The 26,956-nt window shown below is 37.6% G+C and overlaps 1 protein-coding gene across 1 annotated transcript in view; it reads left to right on the plus strand.

Annotated features, from left to right (window-relative positions):
• slc49a4 (solute carrier family 49 member 4) overlaps window positions 1-26,956 on the plus strand; it is a 56,120-nt gene that overhangs the window by 23,958 nt on the left and 5,206 nt on the right. The window contains exons 5-8 of the mRNA XM_048193526.1: window positions 2,297-2,405; window positions 10,971-11,038; window positions 16,271-16,398; window positions 18,494-18,676. Coding sequence (XP_048049483.1) covers window positions 2,297-2,405; window positions 10,971-11,038; window positions 16,271-16,398; window positions 18,494-18,676 — 488 coding nt within the window. The remainder of the gene's footprint in view (window positions 1-2,296; window positions 2,406-10,970; window positions 11,039-16,270; window positions 16,399-18,493; window positions 18,677-26,956) is intronic.

Genomic DNA, 26,956 nt, shown 5'->3' on the forward strand with positions numbered 1-26,956 from the left:
AACCGGGACTGGAACAAGAACTGGAGCCTGGAACCAGAACGGGAACTGCAGCAACCCAACTGGAACCATTATCTGTACCAGAAACAAGTCTTTTAACCTGTCCTGAGAGGGAGGGAAATGCAAATTTGCACCTTTCAGATGCACTGTTTTGATTGGCTGATGCTGTCAGCGGTGGCCACTGGATGGCCCCCCTCTTGCATGAGGTTCATTTGCATAGCTTAAAGTTCACGTTAGAACAATGTCTTTAAGGTTTTTCCTATGCATAATTCACTTTCCAAACCAATTTCAGATTACCCTAGGCATTGTGCTGAAAACATAAAGACCAAACATCATTGAGTTATATTGACCTTTTACCCATGCATTAATGTATACCTTGGTAGGCAAGTTTGTATAGTTTGCATGTACACAAACAACACTCATGAAGTATATAGAGTTCTTGATAATAAAAATGGAGAAGGTTTGCTCCATTTTGTCCACTGTGTGTCTATTTTGTGTCTTTTGTGACTTCAAGTCACATAGCAAAACCTGTCTGGTGAGTGGAGTTCAGTTTACACCTCAGGTCTAACAACTGAGTGACTGGGGTGATCAATGGGGGAGAATGGTGATAGAATTAGCCTGCTCAATGACATCCTAATGTCATCTTTCTTCCTTTCCACAAATGGTCAGGGTGATTGTCTTGATAGGCTTATCTGCTAGCCTATCTATTCCCTTGTTTGCTTCTGTTGGAGGTGTGAGTTTTGGAGTCCTGTGCTTTTCATCATGGCAGATGAGGTGATGAGGGGAGTCTTCCCTCATGTCTGCCTGCTGATCACTACAATCCCAATAGAACAGTCAAACTTTTTTTTTTTTTTTAATTAAGTGTGAAAACAGGGTAACACTTTAGTATAGGGAACACATATAAACTATTAGCTATGTTTTTTTCCCTCAATAAACTCCTAATTTACTGCTTATTAATAATGTAGTTGTTAAGTTTAAGTATTGGGTCGGATTAAGAATGTAGAATAAGGTCATGCAGAATAAGCCGTTAATATTCTAGTAATATACATGCTAATAAGCAACTAGTTAAAAGACCTTAAAATAAAGTGTTACCGAAAACAGCCTTAAAGACTCAAATACCAAGAACCAAACTGCGATGAGTAAATTCCATAAAGCACACAAAAGATAAACAAAGCATCTTTGGAGAGCTCTCATGATTGGTTTCAGATGCTTTGTTTTATAGGGGGGAAAGATTTCCTCTCAAGTAAGTTGGGGAGACACTGTTTGAGACTCTTGAGGGAAAAATAGAGAGAGAAGGGAGGGTGATTGTAATTGGGTTGGGACTGATTGGAGGCCTGCCAGAAGGTGCACATAAAGGCTGATTCCACGAAGGGATTCTCGACCTGTTTCAGTCTTGACTACAGCAATCCAGCGACTGGATAGATGCTCATAAAAATGCTAATACGTGAAGAAAAAGCATCCCTCATAGCAAGGGATTTTTGTATCAGGGCAGGATTACCACAAAATTGACAGTACACTAAACCATGCACTGTGCTTGTATTAATGCTTGTATCTACAGACCAACTTTGTTGTTGCTTAGCTTCAAGAAGGATTTGTTGGCAAATAACACTTGCTAGTGAATCTCATAGATAATGTTATGAAAGAGTAAAATTTCAGCTGTGCCCTGCAGATATATGATTTATTAAAAATATGCAGATACTGATATTATGCATAGCTTTGCCCAGTGGGTCAGTTAGATTTAATTAGATGTTCAAAACAATTCCTACTTGGCCAAACTCTCAATATTAAGGTCTATATTACCTAAAGAAAGCTGTCTGTTAACATTGCATGTTCACTGGAGCATTTGCATCATTTTTTTCAGATGAAAGTTGACTCTTTTTTTTGATAATGTGCAGTGTCCTCTTAAGAATCATATTTGGTTGAGGAAGCTAAATCAATGAAAGACAAAGCGCATGTCTTTATTCTAACATTATGCTTCCCTGATATCTGCATCTGCTATCAGTTCTGTGTATTTTCTGTATTCGGGAGACTTTTATCTTTCTGTCACTGGGCTGCAAGGTAGGATAAATGTTTTTGTGAAAGGCTGGAAGGCATAGGAAGGAAACTGTACAATATTTGACTCTGTGTGAGATGCACAAGCTTTGATGTTCAGTTTCATGACAGTTCTGAAAGATCTGTTGCTCTTTCAAAAATGGGAGTCATACACTGTCAAAATACAGCCTAGTATCTTAAAGTGCTTTCATAGTGCTCTATTGCTAAAAGTTTTCATAAATCTTCATCTTTGCTTTTGCTTTTTCAGCAACATGCGTTTCCTGATGATAGCGCTCGCCTACTCCGTGCCCACAGGGGTTGTTGCCGGCTGGGCTGGCGTGTTGGACATGATTTTAACACCTGTTAATATCAGCCAGGTAAGAAATATTCCTTGCTTGGCCCATTTAAATGATACATTATAAGTAATCATAAGGTTTCCAGGAAAAGAAGAATTACAAATATAATGACGTGTTTATTTGTTTATTCAGAATTGGGCCATTCCCATATGTTTCTACATATTTTTTCCACTCAATTATGTCGTAATAAGATGTTATGTCATTTAGACAATATATTTTCTCCTAACAAGATGCTATGTTGTTAAAATGACACTTTTCTCATTAAAAACAACACATTTTCTCGTAATAACGAGTTATGTTAAAACGATGTTTTTTTTTTTTTCATAATAATGAGATAGTGTGTCAGTAAAATGATATATTTTCTCATAATAACAACATATTGTCATCAAAACGATATGCCTTTCCCATTATAACGAGATATTATATCGTTAAACTACATATTTTGTACATGACATGACAAAGTGGGAAATTTATCGCAGTCCCTGTGGGCCTTTAATGGCAGTCCCTGTGTTGTCACATCCGGCTTCAATTTGTAGCGTAATTAAATTTCCGCCTGCATTATTGTCAATGGACGGTCGTCACTTTTGTCAAGAAAATGAAACTAAATTGGTTGATCATGATAATAACCAACAGTATTTCAAACATTTTTTAGCTTTACATGATATCCGACCATGTGTGTAATCTTCCATTTCAATGTGCAACATTATGTGAACAAGGCGATTGCCAACGCTGCCGCTGTTGCCAGAGTTATGAGATAAAAAATGATCTGCACCCTGCTCAAGTTACTGCCGGAAGAATAATTAGAATACACTCATTTTATTTTTAATGTTGTTGTTTTTATTGTAGAGGCATGTTTATTATGTTTAATCTCCAATCTGTCTACAATATAATGCTGTCCAATCATTGCACTCAAACCCGGAGGATTTAACTCATTTAAGATGATCAAACCAGTTATATGCGAATAATTGACTCTGGGCTGGAAATATTTCTTTATTGAAGGAACGACTTCAGTTTGATTTAACACTTGATGATTGTATTGGAAAGTAAAGTAAGTGCATGAAAGCAACATGAACATTATTATTGTTTAATTTGTACAGTCTTTACTCATAATTAATATTTTATGGAATGCATAACCTTGTCAAATACTAATACCGTGTAATGTGATATGTTGTTTGTATCCAATTCTTGCATTTATTTAATAAAATGATGGTCAGACTCAATAGTCAGAAGTATTGTGCACGCACATACAGTAGGCTTGTGCGCGCCTCTTTAAATAATGAAATATGTATCAGAATAACGTGACAGCATTTTTCTTTGTTTCATCATACCAGACTAATGTTTATAAACTGTTGTTTATGTGTTTTGATGAAGTATCTGTGATGAACTGTACATCAATAAATCACAACAATACCCTTCTATGGGCACTGCCATTGATACAAGCTACAGCAAAGATATTTTACTATATTATTTGAAGCTTCCACTTTTTGAACGTGGACTGTGATAAAGGCCTATTTCCCAAATTGTCACATCACGTACATAATATTTTGTTATTACATAAAAAACATATTGTTATTACGAGAAAATGTATTGTTTAAACAACATATCTCATTATTACAACATAATTGAGTGAAAAAATAATATGTGGCAGCAATGCGCTACCGTATGTTTCAATAAGTTGTGTAATCAGATGTGTAAATCATTTGCACATTCAATGGGTTTATGATCAAAATGAAATGTAATTCCCCTAGATTAAATGGTTATTGACTCTATTGACTATAATTAACCCTGGGTGTTCAAACACACATTGAAATATTGAGTACTCTGACTAATATACTGTTTGCCTTTCTATACTTTCTCATTTAAAAAACTGACAGACCTGAATGGGTGGACTTTGAACTTCAAAACAAGCCGTTAAAAACATCTAATTATAGTTTTAAAAAATCCAAATCTATCCACATGAAGATTGCCCTCTCCAGCCGTTCCCTCTCCAAACAGAGCTCATCAGAATCTAATCAAACATACATGCTCAAGACGCTTTTATTTGCATACTCACAAAAGTACTTCATCTTTGATGGGCCAACCACAGCTTAATGAGATGAGCTCTCCACCTCAGAGTTTCTGATTCTCCCCAGCCTCCTCACATTTGCATGTGAAATGTTAGAGTTATGGGCCAAAGCAATCACACAGCATTCTATGCCCAGCTGAATTATGGGCTTGCGAGGACAAAGATGTTGTTTTCATGTCTTGTAGCGTCTTTTCCAGGTAAACTAGGTGGTCTTTGAACAGGCATTGGAAAGAAAATCATGCAAGTTGAAGATAGAAGGCCTTTTTCCACAATATGTCTTTGCTGCCAAAGCCATTGTGAGACTAATTTGAATTTTCCGTCTTCTCATTCAAGTCTCAGTTCTTTTTTTAACAACAATTGAAAGCATATGCCTCAAGCATTTCCTTCTCCCATTTTAATATTTCACTGTTGTTGAGAAGGTCTTTTTTCCTAGTCATTTAATCTGGTTGAAGAGAAATAAGTGTTATCAGACAAATTATATATAGATTTCTAGAAGAATTGTAAAAAAAAAAAAAAAAAAAAAAAAAAAAAAAAAACTGTGCTTAAAAGCCAGCAGTGAATTGATATTCCTCTAACATTCTAATTGGGGATTTGTTCCAAATCCAAAACTTTAAGTATTCAATTTCAACAATTAATTCAGCCTGGATAACTTTGAAAACCTGGAATTGAAAAACTTAATTAAGAATTACTGCAGAATTCATAAACCTTGGCTTTGGTGGTAACACTTTACAATAAGGTTGTATGTATTGTAGGGTTGTCAAATGTACCGACTTTGGTACCAAGTCAGTACTGAAATGTTAAAAATGTTTCGATACCATTATTTCCCCCTAACATTTTAAGCACTGTTGAGCAGATTTATAAACACCTCTGATAGGCCATTGTGTTCACGTGCTCAATAGATACGTCTGTGATTGTCTACAATGATCAACGCTTCAAAAACATGTTGTAAATAGACATCTTTGACGCTCTTCACCGATCGCCTACACCGATACACAAAAAAGCAGGCATCTATCAGCGGATCCGTAATATATCTGCTCATAGACTGATCCAAAGCAGAAACACAATGACCAATCATAGCCCTTTTCCGTCAGCACGAACCAGGTGCTAGTTCAGAGCTAGTGCTAGTGGCAGATCGGAGTTTGTTCAACTGACGAGCCTTCTAAGAACCGGTTTGCCTTTCCACGGGCTAGAGAGCCAGCACAGAGCCAGGTCTTACGTCACATATACGTCTCATATTTCACAGCAAAGCTAGCTCGGCAGCACCAAACACAAACACGCCAAGCTTGTTCGAGATGCATCGGCTTCTTGCAGAGTGATCGGCACATGACATCAAAAGACCGCAAGAAAGATCCAAAAGCACAAGGAGTCGTATGCTCTACAAACGTTCCCGCACCACTCCGATGTCACCTGCCGATCGGTCTGCACTGTTCTGATGCATCTCGAACAAGCCTTCCATCAACAATGGCGGACTTTTTGCTACTATTAATGCTCATGGCTTTGCAAAATTACATCGGCATCCAAACACAGCTCGCCGTTATTTGTATAGAGATGAGCTGCTACTGCTATATCAAAAATAGCAGTCACAAGTTTCTTGTTGGTCACGGTAACCCCGCCCCAGCCCCTGATGCAAGTGGTTCTTACTTTCTAGACCAGCAATGTTTTGGTGCTACTACGAACCACTTTTCCTGGTTCAGAGCTGGTGCTTTGGGTGTCGAAAGAGAAAAAAATTAATTTGAAACTAGGCTCTGGCTCGAAATGAAACTGTCAAAAGCTTTCAAACTGCCTCGGTGGAAAAGGGTTATCAGAGGTGTTTAAGAATCCGCTTAACAGCGCTCAAAATGCTAGGGGGAAATGCTGGTAATGTCACATTTTTAAAATTTCAGTACCGACTTGGTACTGAAGTCAGTACTTTTGACAACCCTAATGTATTGAATAGTATATGCAACAGTTAACATGAACTAAACATTAAAGGTGCCATCGAACGTTTTTTTAAAAGATGTAAGATAAGTCTAAGGTGTCCCCTGAATGTGTCTGTGAAGTTTCAGCTCAAAATACCCCATAGATTTTTTTAAATTAATTTTTTTAACTGCCTATTTTGGGGCATAATTAGAAATGCGCCGATTCATGCTGCGGACCCTTTAAAAGTTCGCGCTCTCCGCCCCCGGAGCTCGCACTTGCCTTAAACAGTGCATAAACAAAGTTCACACAGCTAATATAACCCTCAAAAAGGATCTTTACAAAGTGTTCGTCATGCATACTGCATGCATGCATCAGATTATGAGAGTATTGTATTTATTTGGATGTTTACATTTGATTCTGAATGAGCTTGAGGTTTTGCTCCGTGGCTAAAGCTAACATTACACACTGTTGGAGAGATTTATAAAGAATGAAGTTGTGTTTGTGCATTATACAGACATTATACAAAATAACGACAGCTCTTGTCTCCGTGAATACAGTAAGAAACAATGGTAACTTTAACCACATTTAACAGTACATTAGCAACATGCTAACGAAACATTTAGAAAGACAATTTACAAATATCACTAAAAATATGTTATCATGGATCATGTCAGTTATTATTGCTCCATCTGCCATTTTTCGCTGTTGTTCTTGCTTGCTTACCTAGTCTGATGATTCAGCTGTGCACATCCAGACGTTAATACTGGTTGCCCTTGTCTAATGCCTGGAACATGAGCTGGCATATGCAAATATTGGGGGCGTACACCCCGACTGTTACGTTGAAATTCGCTTGTTCTTCGGTGGTCTTTTAAACAAATGAGATTTATATAAGAAGGAGGAAACAATGGAGTTTGAGACTCACTGTATGTCATTTCCATGTACTGAACTCTTGTTATTGAACTATGCCAAGATAAATTCAATTTTTTAATTCTAGGGCACCTTTAATCCATTAATCATTGGGAACTTACTGTAAGGTGTAAGCAGTTCACTTTACATTGAATGATTTCTCTGTTGTCTCGGATAGAAAGCAATGAAAAGCATCCAGTCATGGTGTGAAAGTTTATATTCTGAAGTTAAGTTCTTGCATTTTGATTGGTGTCAGAAGTCACTCACAACAAATAAGTTTCCACGTTCGCACACAGTAATTTGTGGAATGGAAGAGCCCTGAGGCAGTAAGCATGTAGAGCAGTACAACAATAATAGCATCGTTTAAGTGTATGGTCCACCGCTACATTAATCAGTCTTGTCTAATTGCTTCATTAATGATGAATGGCCATTAAGCCTGCGCACAATGGCTGTGCACTGATTAGGCAGACAACCTTTGCCCTTGGAAAGTCATCATCAAACTCAAGGTGCTTAGCTGGGTTTGAGAAACATTAAGAATGTGTTTTATTAGAGCTGCCTCAAACTGCTCAGAACAAAGGCTCGCTTTTGTGATGGTGTGTGTGGAACTCTTTCAACCTGATTAAAACTATAGGGGTGCAATGTGGTTTTCTGATTTTAAAACCCATTTCAGTGAGTGATGCCGTGTTTTTTGCCCCTAAGGCTTCCAGTGTAGACATGTTAGTAAGCTAAGAGCATCAAGCATGGAGGTCTAGAATACACAGAGAAAGTGTTTGCTTTCTTAGAAGTATATCACAACAGAACATATATCAAAAACACATCATACATTATATTGTGTCAGTATAAACTGGATGCTGAATTGCCACTCCCAAGTTTTCTTTTGAACTGCATGTAACCTCAGTGAAATTGGGATATCTGCTGTGTCATTCTCCACCTTGTCCCGAGTCCTAACCATCCCAATGCACTATACTGTATGAAAAATTTGAATTTAAAATAATGCTTTGGACACACAATTTACACTTTTTGCCAAAAGAAATAGCATAGGGTATGAAAAAGCAGCGTTACAGCAGTAGACATAAATCACAGAATGGGAAATAGAAATTAATACATCCAGGGGCGCCAGAACCAGCGTCCTCTCTGTCACTCCACTCCCCCCAAACTTTTAGCGCACATTCCCATTGGCAGATATTAAATTATGTAGTCTACCTCTGCTGCCTCTCATTAAAATCGCATGATCTATGACATTCTGATATATGGTATGGTTCACTGTAGTTTTATCACTTGATGTTTATTTCAAAGAGATAAAGATGTCTTTTACCCCTGCAGTAAGACATTTCATCAGCACATGTATCCTCAGACCTTATAAATCCCTGGAGCAGCAGTGTCTTACTGCAGATTAGTGAGATAGAGAGCTTGTCCAGAGAGGAAAAATGACAGTGCTAAGAAGGTGGATAAATTGAAAATGCACAGTGCATAATCTCCACACATGCTAAAATAAACATGACATTCAATTTTGTGTATTCTAGTAAAATGAAGCTGTCAAATAAAAGTCACGTTCATTTGCGCTCAAATTGAGTGTCACACAAATCGCGTTTCACGAGGCTGACCTTACATTTATTTAGAGAAATATTCAGTCTGTGTGTTAATGACAAATTTAAAGGGGTGGAATGAATTTGAATGATCTTTGAACATGTCCAGATGTTAAATTGTTGATATTTTAGTTCATGTCTACTACAGCCCAACACAACATGGAATTTTTATATGAATTAGCATGAATCATGAATGTTAATTTGGTACTTTGACACTCTGGCCTAGGAAGATTAGCTTGCAATGAGCAAAGTAATATTCATGAGCCCAATGTTCTCTGAATAGTGACATTACAACCCATCCAAAGACATAATGAGATTCGGCTCAGAGTACAGTTGTATGTCCTCATAGCCGCAGGTTGGAACTAAGTAAGGAAATGTTCTGTTGTTGAATCAGTGTTTTGCTGAAGGTGCTTTCCTATGCACCGACAGTCCTTTGCATTGGGTGAGAGACGGAAGAGAGCTTAGCCAGCATTCTCCTCTCCATCATCACCCCCAGGGGATCAAGGCTGATGCCCAGACAGAGCCAGCATTTCTGATCATTCTGTTAGCATCAATAGCTATCAAATCAGTCAAATCAAAGACTGATGCTATAACATTTTCTGACCAGAATAATTTGTCTGCTTGTACAGTATATTTTAGATCAGTTAGCTTCAGAGACTAAAAGTATTTGTGATTTTTTTTTTTTTTTTAGAACTCTTTTTGTTGAAGACTTACAATATACAAACACATGGGTCAAATGTAGTCTAAAAGTTGTTGTTTGATTGTTGTTGAACTTTTATTAATAAAAAATGTAATAATATTGCAGTTTTCCCCACAGGAGTTTGTGAGACTAATGACACCTTACATTTTAAAAATTAAAAGCATCGAAATGGTGCACTAACTCATTTTCAGTGTCCAAATTGAACAGAGTAAAAGTCTTTGGATTGACTTCTACAAGGAATTTAAAGTAGACTTAAACTTCTCTTTAGTTGTAGTTTAGTTTCTCAATCTACAATACATTTACACTGGTGTTTTAGGAACCCAAACAAATAATAATACAAATAAAATAATAATAATCGAACAAAGTACACATTTCACTTTGAAATAAAGCGCAACAGACTTATATACTTATTTACTTAAATCCCATTGATTTGATAAAGGCACTACGCTATATCAACCTTTTTTAGTTCAATTGACAGATACTTTTCCAAAGCAATGGCACAAGACACAATGTTAGAGACCTTTTATGTTATTATTGTGAAGTGTCTAAAAATATTTGTTGTTCATTATGAAACTGTGGTGGACAGATTAGACTATGGAATTAATGGATATTGCATTATATTCACTACTGTTCAAAGGTTTTGTGTTTTGGAAGAAATTAATACTTTATTCAGTAACGATGCATTGAATTGATTGAAAGGAACAGTAAAGACTTTTATAATGTTGAAAACATTTATATTTCAAGTATGCTATTCTTTTTAACTTTCTATTCATCAAAAAATCATGGAGGAAAAATGAATCACCGTCTTCACAAAAATATTAAGAAGAACAACGGTTTTGAACATTGATAATAAATAAGAAATGTTTCTTGAACACAAAATTAGCATATTAGAATGAATGATTTTTGAAGAATTATGTGATATTGATGACTGAAAATCAGCTTTGCTATCACAGGAATAAATTACATTTAAAAATTAAAATAGTAATACTGTGAAATATAATTAAAATAATCATTTTTGTTGTTTGTTTTTTATATAAGAGACTTTACCGACCCCAAACATTTGATAGCATATCTGTTTTTTGTTTTTTTTCCCACCTTTGCTTTGACAAACAGTATATAACATTTTATTTAGTCCTCATGGAGGAACTTGTTTTGTATTCCTGCTCTTATCAATACTGTGGTTGACCTCAGTCATGCCTGATACAGACCATCTGTTTGATGAAGTCTGCTGTTGAACCAGATTGCTCATCAAAGACATGTTCGTGGACAGCATGAAGTCTGCCAGATTCTTCTTCTCTTTGATAGACACAGTTGCTCAGACTGTAGGCGCTCCTAGCTCACTACCCATCAGGCTTCTCCATCACGAGTGATGTCCAGCATCACAAGCAGCGAATAATCCCCTCCGATCACACATTTCTCTGTTCTTATAGGTGGACGCTGGCTGGATCGGGTTCTGGTCCCTAGTTGGAGGCTGTGTGTTTGGTGTGGCCATGGCAAGGTGAGTAATGCCTGAGATATTATAGTGTTGTTGTCATGTACTTAAACTTAGCATTTACTGTATGTAATATATTGTCCCGTGACATGGAAAACAGAAGTAGCAAACCCATATCTGCAAGAATCCAGGACTGAGTTTTACTGACTCAGTTTAGTGAGGTTGAAGTGTTTTTTTTTTTTTTTTAGCGGTTTGGCTTTTAAGGTGTTGAATTTAGAGATTTCTTTAACTTCTTAGAGAGCAATTTAGCATGCTGACAGCATGTTGTATCTGTTGGGACTGTCATCATGCTAAAACTCTCTAAATCCATCTCTTTTAAAGCACCGTGGTTACAGCCATCAAAGCATCGCTTTTGTAACAGATCCACTGCCTTCAACAAAACATTTCAAAACAATTATTGTTAAACTCCAAGTATATTTTCATTGTTGATCTACACTCACATCTTTGGGCCATCTCAATGGGTTCAAAGGTGTCTCGCAACACCTTTAGTTACGCATCGAGGTAAAAAAAACTTTTAAAAATGTGTCTCAAGACCACTGTTTTGCACTCCATCCAGCTGTTTTGGAACTCTCCATAGTCTGTAATCATAATTCAAAAAGGGAAACCGAAAGCTAGGACTGTGGATATATAAATTGTAAACAAAGCTGCACTTGCTCTTACCATTTTCAAACAAGTCTTGGTCTCCACAGACGAATTCAAGGAAAATCATCACAGATGAGATGCAAATGGAAAATGAGAAGAGCTTTCTCTGTGCGCCCTCTTGACATTGTCATTTGCTTGCTTTTGTCACTTCTATTTTTCTTCTCATGCACTGCTTCGCTAAGCTGAACAGCCAATCAGAGTGATCTCTCTGACTGACAGGCTCCACCTCCAATTCAACATGCTCAGACGGCATTAAAATTCGCCAGCGAGGATCTGATTTGTTGATTTGTACATGCCTAAACTGTCCTCCTACTGTTAGAAATAACAAAATTAGACTTCCATACTTTTGGGGATTTTTTTATGGTTTATTTTGCGTAACAGTGGTGTGAAGGGGGAAAAAATGTTGACAGCTAGTAAATTGATAACTTTTAAGACCCGCACTGGATTGCTTGTTTGGATTAGGAGTGGGCTGAATGGCAGGTGGTAATCGCACAATGGCTACCAACTTCCACTTTTCGGCGAATCAATTAGGGCAAACATCACATAAAATAATTCATATTCATTAATATAACCCACGCCTGGCACAGTCTGTGCGCTGAGCCACTGACAGAAAAAATAACTTCCTGCGGAAAGAAGATATGAACAACAGAAGAAAAGTTGTATTTTTTTTTCACGAAGAATATGCAATTTTATATATTTATATTTGTCACAACAATGTTTTAGGCCTAATTATTAAAGTTTCATGACAAAAATGCTAGAATGCTGACATTTCTAGAAACTTTCTAAGGTTTATTTAGCTTTTAAATGGTCTCATATGACAGTATCCCTGGCAACTAGGCATATAAACCAGTGTCAAACTTGTGTCATGCTTTTCAGATCGTTCCTACACTCCTGCTGGAACGACATTTATTCTGTTTCTGTTAGGAGACTTTTTTCTTTTTCTTTTTTTTTTTTCAGGGTGTTTTGGATCCTCCCTGATCCCAAAGCTAATTTATTCTCTTCCTGCTAATTTATTAAAATCAGCTTTTGTTATGAACAGTGGGTGAAAATGCTAATGAAATGGTCATGTCGCACTGACTGATTAAGACACTGGCTTAGAGAAGAGAGAAAGAACAAACTGTTGTCTGCAAAAAGCAAGAGATTTGTCTGTCCCTGATGACTAAATGTTTGCAGGAGGGGTCCAATCAGCACATCCAGCCAGGTTTTGCATTTTGAAAACCTTTTTAATTAGGCAAACTTTGCATTTAATTAATTGCCACATTGGTTTTGGGGTTGGTACAAGCATTGCCATTAAGATAGGGAGGGACAAAGTGGGTTAAAACCTCAATGAAGACCTGTGAGCTGCCCTAGTTGTGCGCGTTATTCAAATGAGTCATGAGCCGAATGGGGATTGATAAAGCTGATTAAAGAATGCACACCCCGCCGGTTGTTTTGGCACTTTTACGTGTTAGCTTTTTTCTCATATTGGCTGTTCATTTGGGACAGGTTGCAGAAAGAAGCAACAGATGCCCCACTAAGTCTCCGCGGCAGCATGGTCCTATTAGTGGTCGTTTGGCGAGTGATCTCTCGTTAATGGGCCCCTGTGAGTTACGGGGTCCAGCGCCTTCCCTGTGCCACGAATCATGCAGCAAATGCGTTAACATGAGTTATTATACACCACCAGCTCTCCGCCGCAGAGCGCATCCCTTTGGGTCAAGTCCATGCTTTAGAAAAATGGATGTATTAAAATTGAGCTGCAGGGGCGATGGCTGCACATTCTAATTGATGCGATTCCGGAGGAGGATATAATAGCCTCAAGTCCTCGTTCGCCGTTATGCTGGAGTTATCCTAGACGGGTGAATCATAAGAGGCTGTCTCCGCAGGTCAATTAACGGTTTGTGGTGTGAGGTATGCTGAGCAGTTGGGCAAACACTGGGATGCCTGACAAACCACCAGACTTTAATTGTCAGACAGCAGTCAGGAGGTAGGGGTGACATTGCTTTTTGAATGAAGAAGACGATGTTGTTGGGCCAAGAAAGTGAGTTTGACATCCGATTAAAGTTAATGCTTAATATTTAAAGGGATAGCTCACCCAAAATTGAAAATTCTGTTTGTCGTTTATATGTTGTTCTAACACATGACATGTATTCCAACCCATTTGCCTGTTTTCATGGAACACAAAAAGAGAAATGTTGAAAAATGTCTTGCCCACAACACCATAAAAGTATTGCAAAAGTATATATCTTATATGCATAATATCACCAAACCTAGAGTAGCACATTTCGGTGGGCCATATTTGAATATATATTCGAATGTGAATGAGATTTGAGAACTGTGAAGATTATTGTGAATATTTACAAACATTTCTGTCCTCACACAAAGCTATTTAATTGTTTTACAAGATTTGAAATGTACCTTTTAATTTGTCTGGCTATCACCAGACCAAGCTCAATTTAAAATTGAACATTGGTCTAGGGAGTCTGTATGTATTTTTTTTACTGCACAAGAGGCGTGATCAACGAGCATTATTCACGCAATTGGATAGCCCTTTAACCAATCAGATCAACGATCCGGGTGACGTACTTTGCAGAGCGACGCGAAAACTCCAGACAGGTTTAGTTTGTATTGGTTTGTAGCATTGATCAGCGGTTTGCAGAAGCAACAATGGCATCGAGCGATTTTTGCAGGTTGTGCAAAAAAAAAACCCATGAAAGTGAGTGGTATTTACACCCAGTCAAACGATTTGTTTGCTAAACTAAAGAAGTCATTCAGCATCGTCGAGAGGTTAAAAGGAATTGGATTGAAAGAAATGAATGTACGGGTTTCCAGACTGAGTTGCCGGGCGAAATCAAATCGCCGGCAGATCAGGCTGGGTTTCCCAGTCTACCTTTTAATGTGTAATATGTAAGAATTTTGCAGTAAAATATCCAAAAACCACTAGGCCAGTGTTATATATTTTGTTCACTTGAGTACTTACAATATCCCAGATGTTTGCAACTATTTGTAAATCGTGAGAAAATTGCAATTTTAACCAAGGCTCCGGGACATGTGAAGAGTCGCCTGTCAATTGTCATACCCGCATTACCCTCGGTTTCTGGTTTTATTTTGTATAAACCATGGAAACACCAAAGACACTTTAATATTTGCATGTTTTAATAGATAAGGGAACAACTGTTTTGATATATTTATAGACAGAAAACTAATTATTGTTATGTAGCTCAACACGTTTAGTCTTATTGTTTAAATCTAATTTTTTTTATTTATTGCGAGTGTCATGCTTTATCATGCCTCAGGAAAAAAACATTATTTTGTGAAGTAGCTAACATAGCATAATCAGATGCAGCTTTATTTTTAGTAACAGTAATACAGCATTTTCTCCATCATACTATACGTTTTAAAATTAATTGCATGGCATTTATCAACACAAGCCATTCAGCATTTAATACGATATTCTAATATCGATCTATCTTACTGCAGTGTGCAACAGTGTCTCATAGCAGCCGGCGAGTGAACGCACAGAATAATGTTATAACATTTTCAACACACTCAAATGTATCTAATATGATAAACAGAGCTGCGTTACCTCACACTCATGACCGGAAAAGCGGAAACGGCGACTGTGGCATAATAAAAGTTCCACTGCTCGTGAGGCGTGTGTTGCGCAATCGCTCCAGCGGCCTTGTTCAGCTCCCACAACACTCGGTCCTGCTCTGCTTCATACTACAATAAAGTTAATAATCGCATCCATGAACATGATTTCTTCCCGAGTCCTATCCCAATTGTTTTCCAACAGCTGTGATGTGAGGACCACATCTCCCAAGATTCCGCGCTCAAACTTGGCGTCATCAAGCTACGCCTTTGTTTTGAATAGGCCTCTAGCAGACAGAAAATATTACATATTGCACCTTTAAGTCATATAGGACACTTTTTTGTTGTTTTTGGAGCCTGACTTCCTTTGGTCACCATTAACTTCCATCGTATGGAGCTGCATGAACAACCTGATAAACTTCTCCATTAGTGTTCCACCGAATATATAAACTCACAGGTTTGGAATGACATGAGGGCAAGTAAATGATGACAGAACATTCATTTTGAGGTTAATAATTACTTTAAAAGGCATTAAAAGCCCATAATCCATTATTAAAAAAGTCTTGCAACCCTGACACAACAAATAACAGCTAACTCCTCCATAAAGTGTTTTTATTTTGATGGCTTTCATCTCTGTTCATCTCTGAAGAAAGGTGATGAATAACATGCCCTAGTGTTATTGTCGTCATGTTAGAGGTGCTAAAATGTGTCTGATGCCTGATGAGAGGAAACGGTGTGGAGAACTTTGTCAGAAGCTATTAAGTTAGTGCAGATCAAATATATAAGACTGTGAGGATTTGTTTTGAGTCATCTCCTCCAGTAGGCTTGTTTTTGAGGGACAAGATTTTCCGCTTGAGCCTAGTTTCTGACGTAGGTGCCGAAAATAACATCTGTGAAAAAGTTTCACCTGCGCCTGCCTATAATTTGCCTCCTCTGTAGTTTTTCTTGTTCTGTCACCTTTGAGCTATGACTCGAGATTCAAGTTTCTCTCTCCTCCTGCTTTCTTTTGTTTTCTGTTTTTGCCCTCAGGTTTGCTGACTATATTCGAGGGATGCTGAAGCTGATTCTGGTGCTGATGTTTGCCGGCGCATCCTTGGCGGCCACCTGGTTCACTCTCACCTGCTTGACCAGGCTCACTCACCTGCCCTCCACTAAAGGTACAATGTGGTGAAAAGGACATTATGTTCTTCCTTGTGCACATCCACAAAACTGTCAGCCCACAGGGAGTCTGGTAGGCGAACAGCAGCATACTGTAGCAAGCTGCAGTTTTATCTGTGAGAAGGAGCCAGAGGAACTCATTAAGTCCAGATCGGTGAAGGGAAAAAGGGAGTGGGTATCTAGAGAAGCCGGCCTGAAACAAACATATGCCCCATAGATCAGCCAGCTCAAATATTTCCATCAATTTTATGGTTGGCACCTGAAATTTTTTTAACTGCTCTCACCCAGAATTCCTGACATACAAAGCTTGCAGACTCATGGGCCATCTTTCCATCTGGCATAATTTTGTATTGCACACACGTGTCCCGTTTCCATGCTGGCCTTCCCATGCCTCTCGTGATTCATATCGCTCACTAATGAACACAAGATTATGTTGTGGCAACATCAGTTCATCAGAACTTATTCTAGATGGAATCATTATGCAAGGAATAATTGACAATGGACCTTCGCCTACTGTGTCCATGTAATTTACTGGTACCCTTGTCATTTTATCCACTTATATCATGTTTACCACATTGATACCAGTACTTCCTTACATCCAATGGGTCAAATTAACATCTGTCATGAGCCAGATGTAGGTATTTTTTGTATAGTGCCGGGGTAATTTTGCTTCTCTTCCAGTCACTGCCATATGCAGTGTTGTCTCTGAATTGTATTTGAAAAGAATTACCATTGTATAGAAGCAACAGTGCATGGTTGAATAAACACATTTGATTGTATATGTGACCACAGTGCAAGCACTTTTCATAGAATATGCATGTGAAGTGTTTTCATGCTTTATTGCTTCATTTCAGTGTTTTGCAATTTTGTCTTGTATCTGAATGTTCTAAATGGTATTCAAATAATATATTAATAATGATATTCATTATTTATCATTGTTATGTAAGGAATAACTGGCCATATTAATACCTCTACAGTGTGTATATTTTTCAAAATTCAGTGGCGCCGTTGTCGGTTCTTCCACTTATACCATGTTTACCATGTGTCTCAAACATTTCTCATGATTTGTGTTTAGAACTACACTACACTGAAAAGTTGGGTTATGAGCTTGTATTTATGAAAGCATTTTATGCTTTTATTCATCAAGGTTTCATTAAATTGGTCAAAAATGGCACTATTGTTTAAAAGTTTTGGGTCAGTAAGATTATTTATATATTAATAAAAGGTAACAGATTTACAGTGTTACAAAAATGTCTATTTCAAATAAATGCTGTTCATTTGAACTTTCTATTCTTCAAAGAATCCTGAAAAAATACAACCAAACATATTGATATTAAACTGTTTTCAACATTGCTTATAATATTTCTTGAGCACCAGGTCAGCATATTAGAATGATATTAGTACTGGCTGCTGAAAATCCAACACCTCAAGCATTGAGTCATTCATCTATAATACTCTTTTCTTATTTACCAACCAATCTTTTAGTTGTTTAGCCCATTTTATAATGAAACCCTGTGTACTTTTCAAGTACGCTGGCAGCTGAGGCTCTGGTGTGTTTGTTCTCTTGTTTTTGTGTATTTGGGCCATCATTTTCTCTCTGCCCTGGTTAGAACCCTTTTTTTTTTTTTTTTTTTTTAAGACAGCCCTGCATCCACACGTAGAGTAGCTTCTCTCATTAAGAACGACTATAGTCTGATGAGTTTCTACAGCAAGGTGTTTCTTTTTGGCAATTTTTTGAAGTAAAACTTGGTTTTGGAAATGAAAGTGTACTTAATATTGGAATAGAAGACATTTTATTGCAATTTCCACACTTCATTACACTTCAGCTGTGCTAAGATAATAAGAAAGGTTTCTGTAGTACCAACTTAGCACATTATAATCATTACTTAAAGATGAGGTGTAACAGTGTTTTCGTAGTTGATTAGAGTATTATCTGTTGAAATGGGGTTTGCCAGCACAGGAAGAAAAAAATTTAATTAGAAAGCTTTTTCCCACTCAGTCATTTGCAAAGTCTTTCTCTTCCTCTGTAAAGAAGGCATTATTCTAGGAATGTATTTGAGAATCAGTCTGCTCTCTCTCTTTTTGCTCCTTTAGCCACTCTCTACACCTCTTGCATCCTGGTGGGAATCTTCATCAACAGTAGTGTGCCCATCTTCTTCGAGCTGTTCATTGAGACGGTTTACCCTGTACCTGAGGGCATCACCTGCGGAGTGGTCACCTTCCTCAGCAACCTCTTCACTGGACTTTTGCTGTTTTTCCTCACTTTTTACTTTACAGGTACCTTGATATTTTAACTCTTTAAAGGCAAGGTTTACAGCAAAGAAAACAGAGCTGTCATTCAGGCTAAATAAACAGAAACACATGGACTTACAGGTGCTGGTTATATAATTAGAATATCATCAAAAAGTTGATTTATTTCACTAATTCCATTCAAAAAAAGTGAAACTTGTATATTATATTCATTCATTATACACAGACTGATATATTTCAAATGTTTATTTCTTTTAATTTTGATGATTATAACTGACAACTAAGGAAAATCCCAAATTCAGTATCTCAGAAAATTAGAATATTACTTAAGACCAATACAAAGAAAGGATTTTTAGAAATCTTGGCCAACTGAAAAGTATGAATATGAAAAGTATGAGCATGTACAGCACTCGATACTTATTTGGGGCTCCTTTTGCCTGAATTACTGCAGCAATGCGGCGTGGCATGGAGTCGATCAGTCTGTGGCACTGCTCAGGTGTTATGAGATCCCAGGTTGCTCTGATAGTGGCCTTCAGCTCTTCTGCATTGTTGGGTCTGGCATATCGCATCCTCCTCTTCACAATACCCCATAGATTTTCTATGGGGTTAAGGTCAGGTGAGTTTGCTGGCCAATTAAGAACAGGGATACAATGGTCCTTAAACCAGGTACTGGTAGCTTTAGCACTATGTGCAGGTGCCAAGTCCTGTTGGAAAATGAAATCTGCATCTCCACAAAGTTGGTCAGCAGCAGGAAGCATGAAGTGCTCTAAAATGTCCTGGTATACGGCTGCATTGACCTTGGACCTCAGAAAACACAGTAGACCAACACCAGCAGATGACATGGCACCCCAAACCATCACTGACTGTGGAAACTTTACACTGGGCCTCAAGCAACGTGGATTGTGTGCCTCTCCTCTCTTCCTCCAGACTCTGGGACCCTGATTATCAAAGGAAATGCAAAATTCACTTTCATCAGAGAACATAACTTTGGACCACTCAGCATTAGTCCAGTCTTTTTTGTGTTTAGCCCAGGCAAGATGCTTCTGACGCTGTCTGTTGTTCAAGAGTGGCTTGACACAAGGAATGCGACAGCTGAAACCCATGTCTTGCATACGTCTGTGCGTAGTGGTTCTTGAAGCACTGACTCCAGCTGCAGTCCACTCTTTGTGAATCTCCCCCACATTTTTGAATGGGTTTTGTTTCACAATAGGGTTGGGCGATGTCCCCTAAATTGGCAGTTGACGATGTTTACAGTAAAACATCGCGATGGACGATGATATCGTCGGGTGGGGGTGGGCGGGTCATTTTAATTATTTTTAATTTAAATACATATAAGTACAAACAAAACAATAAATTTAAAGTTTGTAAAATACACACTGATGTATATAGAAGTGGCAATAACAATTCTTTCCATTATAATTAGAGGACATGTTTTATTCATACCAGATACACATTGTGTAAGTAAGTTTAAAGTTTACTCTATTCTTCCCCAGTTCACCGCTTACTTACTTCGGGAGAATTGGATGAATTCACATGTTGTAAATCCAACAGAACCTGCGGCACAAACTAACATGGCGGCGCCCATAACGTGTATAGCTCAACTAACGCGATCATTATAAAGGTGCTCATATGTGACAATCGGGATATCAGATATTTTTTATAGTTAACAAATTTGTGAATATTTTGAATAAAAAAGGAAAACTGAAATAAAAGCAGATCATCAGTCATACAGCGCTGCGTTGTGTGACATGACAAGCGATGACGCGTCACCATGGAAACAATAAAGTGATACGTTCTAAATGACGTTCGGCAGAATATTTTAAATTTACGTGCGAAAGGGTTATTTTATTTCCCAACTAATGACTCATCCGGGCTTTCCAATAGGTATGCCTGACACGGTATTTTCACAGACTAACACACGTCACGTCTCTGGCATAAACTACAGTATTTAAAATAGCATATATGCATTAGTTATATTCTCAATTTAATTTACAGAGCAATTCCTGCAAAGATTTTAGGTTTACAATAGTCTATAGAGAGTGTGTCGACTCGCAAGACTCGCAGCGGAGCGGGACGGGGGCGTGGCATCACGATGGTGTCTCTCCATCGTCGTCCATCGGCACAACCCTATTTCACAATCCTCTCCAGGGTGTGGTTATCCCTATTGCTTGTACACTTTTTTTCTACCACATCTTTTCCTTCCCTTCGCCTCTCTATTAATGTGCTTGGACACAGAGCTCTGTGAACAGCCAGCCTCTTTTGCAATGACCTTTTGTGTCTTGCCCTCCTTGTGCAAGGTGTCAATGGTCGTCTTTTGGACAACTGTCAAGTCAGCAGTCTTCCCCATGATTATGTAGCCTACAGAACTAGACAGAGACCATTTAAAGGCCTTTGCAGGTGTTTTGAGTTAATTAGCTGATTAGAGTGTGGCATCAGGTGTCTTCAATATTGAACCTTTTCACAATATTCTAATTTTCTGAGATACTGAATTTGGGATTTTCCTTAGTTGTTAGTTATAATCATCAAAATGAAAAGAAATAAACATCTGAAATATATCAGTCTGTGTGTAATGAATGAATATCATATCTAGTTATATATAGTTATAGTTTATATAGTTTCACTTTTTGAATGGAATTAGTAAAAAATAAATCAACTTTTTGATGATATTCTAATTATATGACCAGCACCTGTATACTAAGGTCAGTGCCACTGTCCTTCTCCTGAATGGTGATTAACTTTCAGTGTAAGGCTGTTCAAATGAAGAAAAAAGTGCAGGGAGATTGACTTGTCTGCCCTATCTTGCTGTGTAAATAGAAGCTTCCAGCCGAATATTGATGAGTTCCTTTCTGACAGGTTTCTTTGGATTGACAGGTAGTCTGTGATAGTTTTATTCTAGCTCTTGCTAATGGAGGACACCGTTTTTCAGGTGAACACAAAGGCTGTATGTGTTTTTCCATTCAAAAAAACATGTTAAGAGGCATTTTGTTACATTGTGTGCCTATATAATGCATACATGACATTTATGACATACTGTATATACACATAGATAACATAATGATTTCAATGATTATTATTTATTAATGGTGTTCGGCCTTCACTAACACATTCACTAAGTATGGGTGAATATCCCAAAACCTGTCCAGGAAATGTCCAGTTCACATTTCACCCCAAAACCTAAAAAAAACAAAACAAAGAAAAAAAGAAAAAAAAACATGAACCATACATGCGGACCAGAATGCGTTATAGTTGTTTGTTGTTTTGTTTTGTTTTGTTTTTTGTTTTTGTTTGTTGTTTTGTTTTTTACTTGGACCATTAAGCAACCACCTAGCTAATACTAAGAAGATCCTAGAAACCAAATAGAGCATCTCTGAACCTTCATAACCATGTCTAGGAAACCACCCACAACACTTGGGGGTGGCAAGTTTTTCACAGGCAAGCACCACTCACATTTTCTTCAGAAATTAGCAAATGTTATGAATTATACCTCTGTTCACACTGACCACTGTCAAATCCAGATGCCCGATGTGATACTCTTCTCCCCACCATTCTGTCAGTGGCCTTGAGTGACCAGCTGACAGGTCATTTTATGAGCAGTCAGGTTTCTGGACGGCTCCCATGTGTCAGGAAAGGCTTCGAAAACTCCTCAGTCTTCCTGCTGATCCCTTGGAGAAGATTAAACTGAGATGAGTGAGCTTAACAGGCTCATCCTTTCAAATCTGATTGGGTTATCGGTCCCAAATGAAGCCATGAGATTCATTCTGCCTTTGTGTGGCTGTCAGAGCCGCAGTTGCCCGCCAACACCGTGCCATGGCTGAAAATAACGTTGAAACAATGAGGTCTCTATATATAGAAGGTTATTGCGTTGGCATTGCTATTGAGTTTTGAACGCTTTGTTTCTGTTTAAGCCAAGCAGTGTGTAGGTGCTGAAGAGATGATGGATGGATTTCTGTTTGTTTCATCAGAACCATCCTGCAACCTCTTGCTGTTTCCACTGGCAGAAAGCCTTTCTCGACATAATAAGCTCTCTGTTAGCTAAACTGCACAAAGTCCTCCTCTTAAAGGTGCCCTAGAACACTTTTTCACAAGATGTAATATAAGTCTAAGGTGTCCCCTGAATGTGTCTGTGAAGTTTCAGTTTAAAATACTGCATAGATTTTTTTTTATTCAGTTTTTTAACTGACTATTTTGGGGCATCATTATAAATGCGCCGATTCAGCGTGCATCCCCTTTAAATGCTCGCGCTCCCCGCCCCCAAGCTCGCAACTCTATAATACATTGCATAAACAAAGTTCACACAGCTAATATAACCCTCAAAATGGATCTTTACAAAGTGTCTGTCATGCAGCATACCCAATCATGTAAGTATAGTATATATTTGGATGTTTACATTTGATTCTGAATGAGTTTTGATAGTGCTCTGTGGCTAATGGGCTAATGCTACACTGTTGGAGAGATTTATAAAGAATGAAGTTGTGTTTATGAATTATACAGACTGCAAGTGTTTAATAATTAAAATAACGACATGGCTGTGGCTTCGTGAATACAGTAAGAAACAATGGTAACTTTAACCACATTTAACAGTACATTAGCAACATGCTAACGAAACATTTAGAAAGACAGTTTACAAATATCACTAAAAATATCATGATATCATGGATCATGTCAGTTATTATTGCTCCATCTGCCATTTTTCGCTATTGTCCTTGCTTGCTTACCTGCATAACGTCTGATGATTCGGCTGTCCACGGCTCCAGACGTTAATACTGGCTTGTCTAATGCCTTGAACATGGGCTGGCATATGCAAATTTGGGGGCGTACATATTAATGATCCCGACTGTTGCATCACAGTCGGTGTTATGTTGAGATTTGCCTGAGATTCGGTCTTTTGAACAAATCAGATTTACATAAGAAGGAGGAAACAGTGGTGTTTGAGACTCACTGTTTATCATTTCCATGTACTGAACTCTAATTATTTAACTATGCCAAAGTAAATTCAATTTTCAGTTCTAAGGCACCTTTAAAGGTGTAGTTCCACTTAAAATTTGACACCTAGGGAAATTAATAGTTTAGACAGATGTTTAAAAGGATGTACATGTGTATTAGATAAAGACTCTAGGAATATCAACCTTGCACAGCCATTTGTTTTTTCCTATTTTTATTCTGTTGTTTTCATTGGCATTTTTCATCTTCTTCATAGGATAGTTATTTGAAGCAATGACCCAACTGTGAGTGTTGCCATCTAGTGGACCTAACCAATTAGTGTAGTCAGTTTTTTAGTCAATTTTATCCCTTAAAACTCATCTTTGATCACCAAAATGACATATAAAAAAAAATTGTGTTAAAAAAAAATCTTCATGCCTTTAAATAGCTTGAATGTAAACACCCTTGCTTCATTTAGTATACACTGATCCATGAATATGCATATTAGCCCAGCCTTCACTCATCTTTACTGAGGTAAACACTGCACGACGGTATCACTCTTTACAACATTGGACACATAACAGTAAGTAATATAATTAGCCTTTTGCTTGACTACGTTATCAAACAGCTAATAATGTGTAGCTAATGTTACACAAACCATGTTCCCAGTTGCCATCTCAGAGTCAGACAACTGTCTTATCCTTAAAAATGGTTTGAACAACTTAGAACGTCAGTGGAGAGAGACAGTCATCTTAACATCGTAATATACATCGTATTCACAATTGTGACTTAAAAGAAAACACCAGCGATTTCAAACCGCGTCTTTGGTAAACTGCAGTTTTAAGGAGAAAATACTCAGCAATGGTGTTGACTTAGGAATTTGCTTTATCTTTGGTTTATCTTAAAGCATATTAAAACACACATAAACAACATTAAAAACTTGATTTTCACCTCAGGGGATGTTTAAGGGCACTGTTACACTGCCATTAAAAAGTTTGGGGTCGGTAAAGAAATCTATAATGTTACAAAATATTTCTCTTTCAAATAAATGGTGTCCTTTTGAACTTCCTATTCATCCTGAAAAAAATGCATCACAGTTTCCACAAAAATATTAAGCAGCAAAACTGTTTTTGACATTGATAATAAGAAATGTTTCTTGAGCACCAAATTACCATATTAGAATGATTTCTGAAGGATCATGTGACACTGAAGTAATGATACTAAAAATTCAGCTTTGCCATCACAGGAATAAATTACATTTTAAAATATAATAAAATAGAAAACAGTTATTTTACATTGTAATAATATTTTGCAATATTGCTGTTTTTACATTTTTATTTTGGATCAAATAAATGCAGCCTTGGTGAGCACAAGAGACTTAATGACCCCAAATTTCTGAATGGTAGTTATACACCAAATATATCAAATATTTTTTGCCTTTATTTGAGTGCACAGTTGAGGAGAAACAGGAAATGATAGGAGAGGTGAGTAGGATCAGGGAAAGGATCACAAGCCAGTATTTGGGTCAACACGCTGTTGTGCTATATGTCACAATGCTGTCCACAAAGCTATGGCTTTGGCCAAACTTCATATTTCATTGTGGTGTCCTCATATCTTTTTGATAGGCCCAATGTTGGGCCGCAGGTGAGTGTCCGTTTGGCTAGATTTTGTGGTGTGTTGGGCCCTTGTCGTAAGCGAATGTTGAATCGGCGCCAGAGCCCATGGTGAGAGAAATCACTCTGATTGGCTGTTCAGTTTAGTGAATGAGTCAGTGCATGAGAATAAAAGCGTAAGTGAGGATAGCGAGCAAAGAAGTCCACACGGCACAGACTAATTTTACATCATCTTACCTGAGCATTCCAATAAGCGAATATAACTACTTGAGCCTCCCCCCTGAAATGAGGAAAGTGATCAACATGATGATAAGCAAGCGCTGCTTTGTTTAGGGTTTGTATATCTGCACTCCTAGTTTTGCTTTCCTTTTTGAATGACGAATATAGACCATTGATACCTGATCATACAGATAGTTATTTCCTTACACGCAGGCCCAGAGCACACATGCTAGTTGGCAGTCAGTTATAGTTCTCTATGCAGTGTCTTCAAGTGCAGTTTTGGCCCAGACGCAGCTGATGCGAGGCGATAACGAAGTCAGCTTTCAATGCCGCTAGTTCTTTGACGTCGGCTTGGCATGTCACGGGACTCACGGCCTTCAAAAGAAGCTTGAGTCCTGATTAAGGCTTTGACAGAGTTCTGTTGTTTGCCTTGTTGTAATTACCCTGTTCTTTCCATTTCATTGCTAATATAGATTTGAATTATGGTGTAGATTCGTTACCAGTGTGCATTGAAAATCGCCTGTTTCCCTTATATTAAGCCTGCCTCGATGTTCTTTTATTTTCCAGATCCTCCTTTTTTCAGCCACCCAAGGTTGTATTGATGTGCTTTTAAGAATCGCACCTGCTTGTGACCGATGATACATTCACAAATGTCTTACAATTTCTTTGTATTTACTTTAAAATGAAGTGAAAGGGATGTGCTTCATTGAGTTACCGTTGCTGTCCTTCCCAGCTGGCTATTTAAATTGGCAAGGTTGGTTCATTCACCCTTAAATCCGAAAGCTGTGAATAGCTGGTAAAGATTGAACATTCAGCCTTTTTTGATTGTGTGGCTTAGAAAAGGCCATGTCACCTACTGTTTGAGGGTGGCCCGTCTGTCAAATAGCAATAATAAAATTAAGGGTCCAGTAACCTTTTGTAGAGTGTGTACTTCCTGATGGGGTATGGCTGCTCTAAACTCTTTTTGCAGCATTTGATTTAGCACGTTCAATTGCCTGTGAAGGTAAACCTTCAGTAAAAGCAAGTTTCCTATAGAGCTTTTCACATCATGCTTAAACCTGACTTAAAGCTGAGATGTGTAATTTTTTCGATCAAGTAGGGATGAAATATATGTGTTATAATGCATATTGTATACCATATGGTTTATGAAGGGATATTTATTGGATATTTTTGCATATTATTTAATTGTGCATGCTAATTCCCTTAATTTAGCTTTAGACTTTGTTGTCACTTAGTTAATCTTTAAAAACAGTAATAATTGTAATTATAATCTCTACTATATACACAGCAAAATCCCCAGAGTTAAAGTTAATGAGATAATTAAGTTATGATTGAGCATTAGTGATGAACACCTGCTGTTAACAAGCAGAATCACTGAAGAGAAACACTATCTACAAATGACTTCCAGCCACAGCCTTAGATGAAATCAACTGAAGATAAAAGGCATTAAAACTCTCAAGATCTGATTAAACAACTCCACAAACAGCATATATATATATATATATATATATATATATATATATATATATATATATATATATAAATACATCTATAT

The sequence above is a fragment of the Megalobrama amblycephala genome, linkage group LG6 (genome assembly GCF_018812025.1).
Source record: "Megalobrama amblycephala isolate DHTTF-2021 linkage group LG6, ASM1881202v1, whole genome shotgun sequence".
In the NCBI taxonomy this organism is placed as follows: domain Eukaryota; kingdom Metazoa; phylum Chordata; class Actinopteri; order Cypriniformes; family Xenocyprididae; genus Megalobrama; species Megalobrama amblycephala.